The 12,075-nt window shown below is 31.0% G+C and overlaps 1 protein-coding gene across 5 annotated transcripts in view; it reads left to right on the top strand.

The window, feature by feature from the left end:
• The first annotated feature begins 514 nt into the window (after positions 1-514).
• LOC125682417 (myosin-2 heavy chain, non muscle-like) overlaps positions 515-12,075 on the top strand; it is a 29,089-nt gene continuing 17,528 nt past the window's right edge. For 2 of the 5 annotated variants that reach the window (XM_056157067.1, XM_056157064.1), the window contains exons 1-8: positions 577-674; positions 2,592-2,677; positions 7,947-8,051; positions 8,484-8,588; positions 8,814-8,927; positions 9,055-9,159; positions 9,687-9,812; positions 9,980-10,114. In XM_056157067.1, coding sequence (XP_056013042.1) covers positions 7,972-8,051; positions 8,484-8,588; positions 8,814-8,927; positions 9,055-9,159; positions 9,687-9,812; positions 9,980-10,114 — 665 coding nt within the window. In that variant the 5' untranslated portion in view covers positions 577-674; positions 2,592-2,677; positions 7,947-7,971. Of the gene's footprint in view, positions 675-2,591; positions 2,678-7,946; positions 8,052-8,483; positions 8,589-8,813; positions 8,928-9,054; positions 9,160-9,686; positions 9,813-9,979; positions 10,115-12,075 lie in introns of all 5 variants that reach the window. The other 3 variants (XM_056157068.1, XM_056157066.1, XM_056157065.1) reach the window with 2 other exon arrangements.

Genomic DNA, 12,075 nt, shown 5'->3' with positions numbered 1-12,075 from the left:
GCGAAATGCTGACTTTAAACGAGACTGTTGAAACTCCTGCACCATCGTCTTGTTTGTCAGTAGCCTACCTCGATTTAAAAATTGATGATACGCAGTGCAAGCTCTTGCGTATCAAATCAGTTGAGAGATATAAACACCATATGTAGGTGATAATGAAATATTGTTACATAGATATGGGAAGTTGACGATGGAGAAGCTGAAAGCATCCCGTTTATCATAAAGTTTAGTTTTTAGTTTGCCGTTTTCGCATATCAAAACTAGTGTGTGATTTATTCCAACAAATGTTTTATACATAATATGTACAGTGTATATCACTCCAAAATGCGGTCATATCATTAATCTAACAGTCTTATTACATTATAGGCCATTCTTACAATAAAGGATCGAACTAGATCGAACAACGATATGCATTGCAATAGAATATTTTCATTCTTACATTTCATAAAAAATAGTTCAAAAGGAAATTCCCATCTTAAATATTAGTATAGCAGTAGTACTATTAAAATTGTATATCTATACAGCATCATTACAAGCCAAGCCTAGTGCTTTTCAGTACTTTCAGTACTTTGATGTTTTTCTCTTCCTATTTGTGGTGTTTATGTCAACGTGTTCATTGCTATGCCTCATGCTTCAAGTACTGTTACTGTAATGAAATAAGAAGAGAACGTAAACAGGTAAGAAATTTGCTTTTTTTCTCAATTTGATGTCTTCAGAATTTTGCTTACCTCATTTTTACAAAATATTACAAATTAGCATATAATTAAGCCTAATATTGTGAAAACGAAAGTAGAATATATTTTCTTGTATATATATCAAACATAAGGTAGAAATATACATCAAAGGAAGTTAACATGTACATAAAACCCTTTAGATATGACTTGGTAAAGCTGTTGCTTATATACAATGTACCACGTATCATAGACGTGCAGTAAATTAAACATTTTCCTCGGTTTGTTTTATACTTCCCTACGTCATTCTTATTTTATCGTTAGTTATGACACGTCATATTTATATTTATTCCTCTATAAAGATATCTTACTTAATTTATGAAATATCTTGTTTTGAATCCGATATCTTATAAATTTTGTAAGATATCTCATATGATTTACAGTTTATAAGATATCTCATAAATCATATGATATCTTAGGTAATATATAAGATATCTCATAAAGTTTATAAAATATCTTATACATTAAACAAGATATCTTATAAAGTTTATGAGATATCTTATAAAAAAGAAGATATCTTACAAATTTATTTTATAAGATATCTTATAAAACACAATTATGATATCTTGTATGTTTTATAAGATATCTCATAAAATTTATAAGATATATCATATGTTTCATAAGATATCTCATATTATTTACAGTTTATAAGATATCTCATAAGATACATAAAATATCTTATAAGCTATATAAGATATCTTGTATATTAAACAATTTATAAGAGATCTTATGCTTACCCATGCCATTCTTATTTTATCGCTAGTTATTACATGCCATATTTATATTTATTCCTCTATAAATATATCTTACATAATTTATAAGATATCTTGTTTTCAATCAGATATCTAATAAATTTTATAAGATATCTCATATGATTTACAGTTCATAAGATATCTCATAAAATATATAAGATATCTTACAAACTATATAAGATATCTCATGAAGTTTAAGATATCTTATATGTTGAACAAGATATCTTATAAAGTTTATGAGACATCTCATGGAAATAGAAGATATCTTATACATTTATTTCATAAGATATTTTATAAAACACATAAGATATCTTAAATATTTTATAAGATACCTCATAAACTTTATAAGATATCTCATATATTTTATGAGATATCTCACGATTTACTGTTTATAAGATATCTCATAAGATATACAAAATATCTTATAAACTATATAAGATATCTCATAAACTTTATAAGATATCTTGTATTTTAAACAATTTATAAGATATCTTATAAAGTTTATGAGATATTTTATAAAAAATCATTTATGAGATATCTTATAAAATATGCTGTTTTTGGCTATATTTAGCTCTAAAACTTCATAGTTATTTCAAATTTCAAACATTTCGGTTGAGCATCACTGAAGAGACATTATTTGTCGAAATGCGCATCTGGTGCATCAAAATTGGTACCGTATAAATTTTACAATAAGACATCTTATAAAATTTATGAGATGTCATGAAACATAAAAGATGTATTATATGTTTTATAAGATATCTTATAAAGAAAAAAATATAAGATATCTCATATCTTTTATAATATATCTTATTGTAGCGATCAACCGGATTCGATCGCCGGTGGCCAGATAGCTCAGTTGGTAGAGCACCTGACTAGAGATTCAGGCGGCCCGGGTTCGAATCCCTGTCTGGTCCGTTGCATTTTTCTCACTTCCTGTTACATTATAAAGGGTATCAGATATCTCATAAACTTAAGAAGACACATGTATCTTATGACTATTATAAGATATCTTTAACATTTATGAGAAATCTTTAAAGAGCAATAAATGTAAAAACAGCGTGCCATTCCTGTAGCTGGTATCTTCTATTGTAATTAAAATTCTTTTGTTCAGAACCCTATAAATTCGGCCGTTCACTAAAACTCAGCGCCTTTTTTGTTGGTCTGCGGATCGAGGTTTCCCTTCTTTGCCTTATCAAGGTATTACTTTTCTTAATTCATTTCTGTTAAATACACTGGGTATTATGTTCAGTTATGGGGGTATAAAACGTATATATTATAGGCTTTTTAATTATGTTTTCATTTAATAAATTATAAACCGTGTTTCTGTCTTGTTATGTTGGAATTATACTGAAAACTGAGATCAAATACGAACCTGGGTTGAATATACAGTAGGACATTCAGAAATGAGTTGTCTTTAGACATATAGATATCACTAATTTGTATACAAGAGAAGTGTCCAAGTGACGCATAATTTTTGTAACTTCTTTTTCAGAAAAGTTCCAATATTTTCTAGTTCCGATACCCCGTATCTATCTTATCATTTGCATCTTCGCAAGCCAATGTTCGATTCGCTTACTCTCATCTCCCCCTAGCGGATTTAGTCGTTACTGAACTGTCACCTTACGGATCGATTGAGTTATCGTTCTTGGTGAAAAAAATCTAACCAATTGTGTATGTTACACAATGGAGTTGACAGAAGGAAACAATAAACTGTATATTTTAAATTTATGTGTGCATATCTGCTGTACACCTACGTCACATTTGCGTTTAAGGCGTGAATCACGTATTAAAGCATGTTTTTCAGATTTCAAAGTTTCTAGTTTTTGTTTTGATGTACTCAATTTTGCTGAGTTTGCAGTTTATTCCAGCACACACCATCCTTTATCGTCATTTGGGTGAGGTACAAGATCGATTATCTCTAGAAGTTGATGGTAAAACCCAAAACTTCCTTCGAAAATCGTCAGTCTTTTGTTTTTTGTTTGTTTTTAGACAAAATACCATACCACCAGTGACAATACGGGATAAACATGGGGTCGCCATTATTCAAACCAAACTGTATGTAAATGTATGGCGCGATTCAACTGAATGCCTTGGAAAGTGAAAGCGCGATATTTGGAAGCTTAGAAATGCGACTAAATCCACCAAAGGGGATATGAGAGTAAGCGAATCGGACACTTCCCATGCGAAGCTGTATTATTTGCCAAGCTACCTAATAAACTAGTTTGCGGTAAACTTGTGAGTGGGGGTGTCTCGGGTACACATTCAGAGTGAGTAAAATTCACGTGCCTGTCAATTGGAGTGCTTGTACACATTCTTTCGACCTGAGAATATTTATTTTGGTCACATTGATCATCGCGTTCACTGAAGCGAATAGGACTTTCACTGTCGGTGTGTAGTATATCAATGTGAGATGTATTCACCACTGTGAAATCATCAGGCACTCTGTGACCAGATTTCACCACGTTTTCCCGAAAACTTCTAGGAGTTTCAATTCTAAGATAACCCGAACTCGCATTAGATTTTTGTTCCGACTCCTATATTAAGTTTCCTACCTCTGCAGTAATGTTTTCAATTTATCTATCATTTTTCAAAATTTCAGATTCTAATACAAAAATATCTGCCTGGTTTGAAGATTATTTTTCATAAAGTTAATGCCCTAGTACCAAAAACATGAATTTTTGGATTAATACTTGGCATAATCACGTTATTTGATTCGCGATTCAAATAAGTTTGACGTTGTAGACGTTAACGTCAAATTTTACATTAAAGAAATAGTCTTTCCCAACTCAAATGTGATAAACAATGCAGGATTCAGCCATTTTTTTCTACAAAACGTAAAACCCAATCCGTACAAAATAATAAAATCTGGATTGTATTGCAATATCATAATATACAAAAATTATTTTCCATTTCATTTAATGTACATTAAAAAAAAAAAAAGGAAACAAGCGAATTAAATAACATGAGTATATACCGACGCAAAAACTATTGATTTGCAGCGATATTCATGACATTTCGGAGTCCGTGCTTTCCCCCGCATGGATTATAAGGAAATAGCGAATCAAATAACATGAGTATATACATGTATATACAGACGCAAAATTCTAAAATGTCATTAAGGGGGGGGGGGGGGGTCCCGGAAAAGGGTTTCTTTGGGGGATAAAAAAAAATGGGGCTTGGTTTTTTTGGGGTGTGTGTGAAATATTGAAAAATTATAAAGAAATAGCGAATCAAATAACATGAGTACAATGTATATACCGACGCATAAATTTACTACATGTAGTAGTTACCCAATATGATATTGTTGGTTATGTGCAGATACCGATGGGTGTGGTCATAATGACACGAGGGAGCGTAGCTCCCGAGTGTCATTATGATCACGCCCATCGGGTATCTGCACATAATCAACAATATTATATGGGGTAAGTGACTTGTACCATAGTTTACTATTATTCATTATATTTTATTACAATAGAAGATACTAGCTACAGGTATGGCACGCCGTTTTTACATTTATTCCTCTTTAAAGATTTCTCATAAATGTTAAAGATATCTTATGATAGTTATAAGATACATGTGTCTTCTTAAGTTTATGAGATATCTGATACCTTTATAATGTAACCACACCCATCGGGTATCTGCACATAACCAACAATATCATATGGGGTAACTATTACAAATCAATCGTTTTGAGTCGGTATATACTCATGTTATTTGATTCGCTTGCTGCGATTTTTCAATATTCCACACACCCCCAAAAAAAACCAAGTCCCATTTTTTTCTTTTTTATCCCCCAAGGAAACCCCTTTCCGGGGAAAACTTCCCCTTTAAAGACATTTTAGAATGTTGCGTCTGCATATATATATATATATATATATATATATATATATATATGATTGCATCAGTGTGTATAAGTAGCGCTTTAGGAACATAACAAAGCTTCCTTTCCAGGGAAGTCGTTGTGGCCGAGTGGACTTACGCACTGGTTTGACAATCTTGCTAGGCGGTGGGTGCCGTACGTCGCTGGTTCGACCCCGGGCTGGGGCGAAAATTTTCAGTACCTAGTTGTGATTATTTAGTGCTCTTTATATATATATATATATATATATATACTCATGTTATTTGAATCGGTATTTCCTATTCAGTACCTAGTTGTGATTATTTAGTGCTCTTTATATATATATATATATATATATATACTCATGTTATTTGAATCGGTATTTCCTAATAATTCATGTAGTCCGATATTTATTGTGGAATACATGCTTAATAATATCAATATTTCAAAAGTGCCTAAACATTTTCTTATTGGCAAAAGAATAGTAGATATAATTCATACTAAATCAAGACATAATTGTGCGCTTACCTATGATTTACACCCAAAATAAACATTGTCGATTCTCCTAACTGTGATTGTGGTATGAGAGAAGGTGCATATCATTTTTTCTTTCTTTGTAAAAGATTTTCAGTAGTAAGAAATGTTATGTTTAACGAACTCTTTCAAATACAAGAATTATCTATTATTGATACAAAGATTTTACTTTTGGGCAGTGACAAGTTGGGGTATGAAATCAACAGTAAATATTTTAATGCTGTTCACAAATTTATATTGAATTCAAGAATATTCTCATGATCGTAATTCATTTTATGCTATATGTACAATGTACATGTATTTATTTTGTCTATGTATATGTTTTATGACAATTGTTATCAATTAATCTTAGGTGAGAACCTCGAAAGTTGTAAGAACTTGTGATCAAACCTGTTGTATATTTTATATGCAATAAAATATATTCAACTCAAATCAACCATATCAATCCTGAATCTTTGCCACATATGTGATGTATATATATACATGTTTCCGATTTAAATTTACTCGCAAATTTAAAGCATTAACCCGTGGCACTTGTTTTCGCAAATAGGTATATGCTGTCATGAGTGCACAATAGCTTGTTTCAATCCCTCATATGCATATATGGTTGATTTGAGTTGAATATATTTTATTGCATATATAATATACAACAGGTTTGAACACAAGTTCTTACAACTTTCGAGGTTCTCACCTAAGATTAATTGATAACAATTGTCATAAAACATATACATAGACAAAATAAATACATGTACATTGTACATATATAGCATAAAATGAATTACGATCATGAGAATATTCTTGAATTCAATATAAATATGGAATCTGAATTGAGTAATCATTCGTGATACTTGTACTTGTGTATCTAATAAATCGTGTATTATGTCAAACCCTTTGTCATATAATGGCTTGCAAATTATGTATTTATTTTGCATCTTTATTTTATCATTATACGATAGGGGTTCAAACAAAATATGATAATGTTTCATCTCAAAACTTTCCAAAAATTCTGCAAAGATTTCTTTCCAAAAAGAGTTTCGAGTGGAATTTGCTCTTTGTTTAAAGTAAACAGGTCCAAAATGGCATAATTTTGTAATGTTACAACCAGTAATTTCAGAAAATATGTTTATCCAGCTATAATTAATTGTAAAGAGTCTCCTAAACCAAGTTAGTTTGAGAGATTTGATAAATATTTCTATATTGGTCATTCTGCAGCAGCCATTTTCAAAATCCAATTTTAGTGTTTTTCTAGAAATCTTCTCCATTTTATTCCCCATATAAATTTTTAGAGTTTTATCTTTTATAATAATAAAACTTAGTTTCTTCGATTTTCGAAGAACACTATTTAAAATATACATTTCGTTAAATTGAAGGGATGGGAAGGGGGAGGAGGAGTATAAACCTATATCCAGTATTTGGTGCTTAATTCTGTCCAAGTTATGATACAATTAATACCAAAACTTTCATGAGTTATGTTTTTAAAAAATAACAGACTCCTGGGAACAAAAGCACGGTGAAAACATATGATAATATAAATATAATCAGGTATGTAACATTGTTTTCAAAAAGTGGGAGGCAAGGTGAAGTTGACTTCACAATTGTCTGAAAATTCCTGACAAGCAAAAACAAACAAATATAACGAAACTCAAAAGCTCCAAATCCTAAATCGTGGGGGAGGAAGTGATGGGGGGGGGGGGGGGTATGGAACCCCATTTAGGACCTATCAAAAATGTTTTTGAAATTGAAATAACGAATTCGTTATTACAGATTTAATTTGTTATTTCAAACTTTTAAATTCGTTATAACGGATTAAATTTGTTTTAACAAATTTGTTTAATTGATATCACATTTCAAAATTTATATTAACGAATTAAATTTGAAAACACGAATTTTAGAAATGGTTAGTCTCCTCATTCAATTTGATGTTGTTATTTTTCATATGTTTTAATGGAACAGCCCTTTTCTGGAACATTTCACACAATATTGCAGGACCTGTACTCATAATGATGGTCTTGGTCCATTTTAGTGTTCAAAATCAATTCCTATTGTGTTTTATTTTGTATACAATGTGCTACATTTATTTCGGTCGAATTTCAGAACTGACAGTGTGCATAATCTCAACATGGAAAAGGAAAAACAAATCCGAAAGTTACAACAAGATAATTCCACTCTTCATGAATCAGAGAAACATTTGATGAGAAAGTGAGCATATTCATATTCTCTAAATTAACCCCATTTAGGACCTATCAAAAATGTTTTTGAAATTGAAATAACGAATTCGTTATTACAGATTTAATTTGTTATTTCAAACTTTTAAATTCGTTATAACGAATTAAATTTGTTTTAACAAATTTGTTTAATTGATATCACATTTCAAAATTTATATTAACGAATTAAATTTGAAAACACGAATTTTAGAAATGGTTATATCAAAATCATTAGTCTCCTCATTCAATTTGATGTTGTTATTTTTCATATGTTTTAATGGAACAGCCCTTTTCTGGAACATTTCACACAATATTGCAGGACCTGTACTCATAATGATGGTCTTGGTCCATTTTAGTGTTCAAAATCAATTCCTATTGTGTTTTATTTTGTATACAATGTGCTACATTTATTTCGGTCAAATTTCAGAACTGACAGTGTGCATAATCTCAACATGGAAAAGGAAAAACAAATCCGAAAGTTACAACAAGATAATTCCACTCTTCATGAATCAGAGAAACATTTGATGAGAAAGTGAGCATATTCATATTCTCTAAATTAACACCTTTTTGTGTAGAATTATGACATATATTAATTGTCTTTATGAAAATATTGTTAAAATAGCAAGAAACTGTTGTACCTAAATTCAGTCTAAAACTGAGCCATTTTAAAATTGTTTAAAGGATTAAAATATTAATCATGATATAGTTACACATGTTACATTTTAACTGCCCCTTATGTATCAAATATCCATTATAGAATAGAAACACTACAAGCAAATTTCAACACTGTTAAAGAAGAGAAGACTCTTATAAACAATGCCTTGTTCAAAAAAGAAAAGGAAATTTCAGTACTAAACCACGAACTTAGAAGGTATGTTTTCTGATCCTCTGGTAATTGATAGATAATTATATGAACAATATACATTTCATTTTAATTATATTTTTCTGGAAACTACTAAGTGTATTTGAAAAATGCCAGGTATTATCTTTTATTTTAGCTTACAAAACAAGGATGATATTAGAAAAGAAACAGAGAAGCAGAAGCAAGCTGTCAGTTTAGAACAAAAATCTGTTCAAATCGAGCTTGATCAAGTCAAGGCAAGGTAACCTGAGCTACAATGTTTCATTATGCTAATTGATTTCCATAGCACATACCTATAACACACAATTCAAATGAATGCTTTTAAAAAGCCTATTGAAATGCTAATACCGTAGATGTAACCAATTTAAATACATGTACATATCACAGATAACACAAATCAATGGTTACAACCGGATATGGATACTAGAGACTCTAATACATTGTATTATGAAATATCTATGGGAAGAAAATTATTATTGAATAATTATGTGATATGAATGCAGAGAAAAAGACAAGATATAGCAGATCTTTGAGTTCATGCACAGTTGTATAGATTGAATTATGGATTCATCTGTGTACTTTACCGGTAATGAAATGCACTATACAGCGCTTTGTTTCTGATTTATGTCAAATAGTTGTAATATAAATGTTATTGTACCTTAGCCTGGATAAAACATAAACCAACGAAATTCTGTAGAGTATAAAGCATAGTATTACTATGTACAGAATTTACACATAATTACTTGATTCACTTTTGTTTTTTTACAGATTGACTGAACAAAACAAGGAGATGAAAGCAGTGAAAGACAATGAACTCAGAATACAGTCTGCCATGAATAATCTTGAAACAGAAAACATGTCCCTGCAATCTGAACTCCAAAAACTTAGAACAAGGTATTGCATTCGTACAAAGCAGTCATGCATGGCGTGTATCATTATGATAAATTACTGAAAATACAATTTGCTAAATATATATATATTACATGTACATCAATATAGCACATGTACTTATATTTCCTGAATATTTTATAAATAACTATCAAATAACATTGATGTTAAAGTCTAGAAGAGTTGCAGAAGAAGTCGGACCATATGAAAAGAGAAAAAACAGATAAAGAGAAACGTTACCGTAATGTAGAAAAGAAAAGCAGAGAGTATGAGGAGGAGGTGAAAGAACTAAGGAGGCAGCTCAAGAGGTCAGTGGTCAACGACTGGAAGCAAGCTGACAAAACAATAAGCATAGGTTAAAAACGATGAAAAGTTTTGAGTTTTCAAAAAATATTCAATGCAAGAATGGGTGTTTATTAACTGTCATTTTCTGTAACCAAAAATCTCTGATTTTGCCTAATGGGTGTAATATCAGAGATTGGTATAACTTTTTGTTTCGGATTTATTTCCATGATACATTGTACATCCACTAGGAAAATCAAATGATTAAGCAAGCAAAGTGTCCAAAATGCAGACCATTCATATTAAGATTGCATAAACTAACGATATTTCTAGCAGTACCTGCACATAAATTTGGTCGTTGCACACATGCTAGATATTATAATGCTTTTATTAGTCCCCTACCAACGAAGTCACAGAGGACTTAAAGTTTGTGCTCCATCCGCCTGTCTGTCAGTCCTGCAAATAAGTTTTCCAGACTTTTTTATATGTGCTCGCAGATATTCATTTAATATTTGGTACATTGCTTTGCCATAACATGTTACAGATCAAGTTTGAATTTTGTCTTTGTCCAATGATTTTTCACTAAGTATAGCCCTTGGACTTAGAAAAGTAGCATGAATTATCAGTTTTCCGGACTTTTTTTATGTGCTTGCAGATATTCATTGATATTTGGTACATGGCTTTGCTATACATAACAAGTTACAGATCAAGTTCGAATTTCATTTTGGTCCGTTGATTTTTCACTAAGTTATGGCCCTTGAACTTAGAAAAATAGCATGAAGTATTAGTTTTCCAGACTTTTGTTGTGCTAGCAGATATTCATTGATATTTGGTACATTGCTTTGTCATGACAAGTTACAGATCAAGTTCGAATTTCGTCTTGGTCCATTGATTTTTCACTAAGTTATGGCCCTTGGATTTGGAAAATAGCATGAATAGTCAGTTTTCCTAGCTTTTTGTTTTGTTGTGCTTACAGATATTCATTTGATATTCAGTACATCCTTATGATTGCTTTGCCATAACAAGTTACAGATTGCTTTTGAAGTTTTCCAGGTCTAGTCTTTGTAGCTGAATAGTAGTTGATTTCCAACCATTCCTATCCTGGTTTCCCCATCTTCCCTTTTACCATATCCTTAGTCTCGTAATGAACTTCCAATATTGTTGCGGTCCAATAATTTTGTCTCCGGTAGGGGACTATGTATGCTATGCAATACTCTCAGAATGCTTGTTATTTTTAAAATGTATAAGATCACTTTAATTTATATACTAAACAACAGATTTTTATCTGTGCGTTAAATCACTCTATATTCGGTATTTCATTTAAACTTTATAGGAATATGATTGTGGTAAGTCTGATCGAGGTCAATTCAAGACATTTTTTGAGATAAAACTGAAATTCAGCTGTATACAAGTATATCAGGAAATGTAGGGTGAGTGGGATGAACCTTCAAAATACATTAACATTAGAGTATCTGTGTACAGACACCACAACACAAAACATGATATCAATAGTCATTATGTGAACCTGTTATACATGAACATTTTTCTGACAATAATAAAATGGAATGACATTCACCTCAACAAAAATCAACTAACATTAGACAACAAATTAACTGATCACCGAACACATTTTACTTCAGAAAAGAGATCCTGCCTAATACAAACAATCTCACATATTTCATCTCCAATATGTATAATCATCTAGAATAGGAAAGGGATCTACACCATGTTTAGATTTATAGATAATATAAAGTAGTACTGCAAGATAAATAAGGTTGATGCAAAAATGCACACGGTGCCAGATATTTTATTAGGTGAAAAGACTGCCCTAGACCATGTTCGTCTTTAATTACATCTGTAAACACCGCAATACCGCCTCTTTTGAGGAGTACTTTGAATGTTCTGTGCCTTAGTATGGAATTCCACACGCTGAAAAGAACTTTAATAGTTCTGTTAAAGGGAACCATCATGTGAAGATGAAGAGATT

Source organism: Ostrea edulis, chromosome 2 (genome assembly GCF_947568905.1).
Source record: "Ostrea edulis chromosome 2, xbOstEdul1.1, whole genome shotgun sequence".
NCBI lineage: Eukaryota > Metazoa > Mollusca > Bivalvia > Ostreida > Ostreidae > Ostrea > Ostrea edulis.
This window is presented reverse-complemented; position numbering and strand designations above follow the sequence as displayed.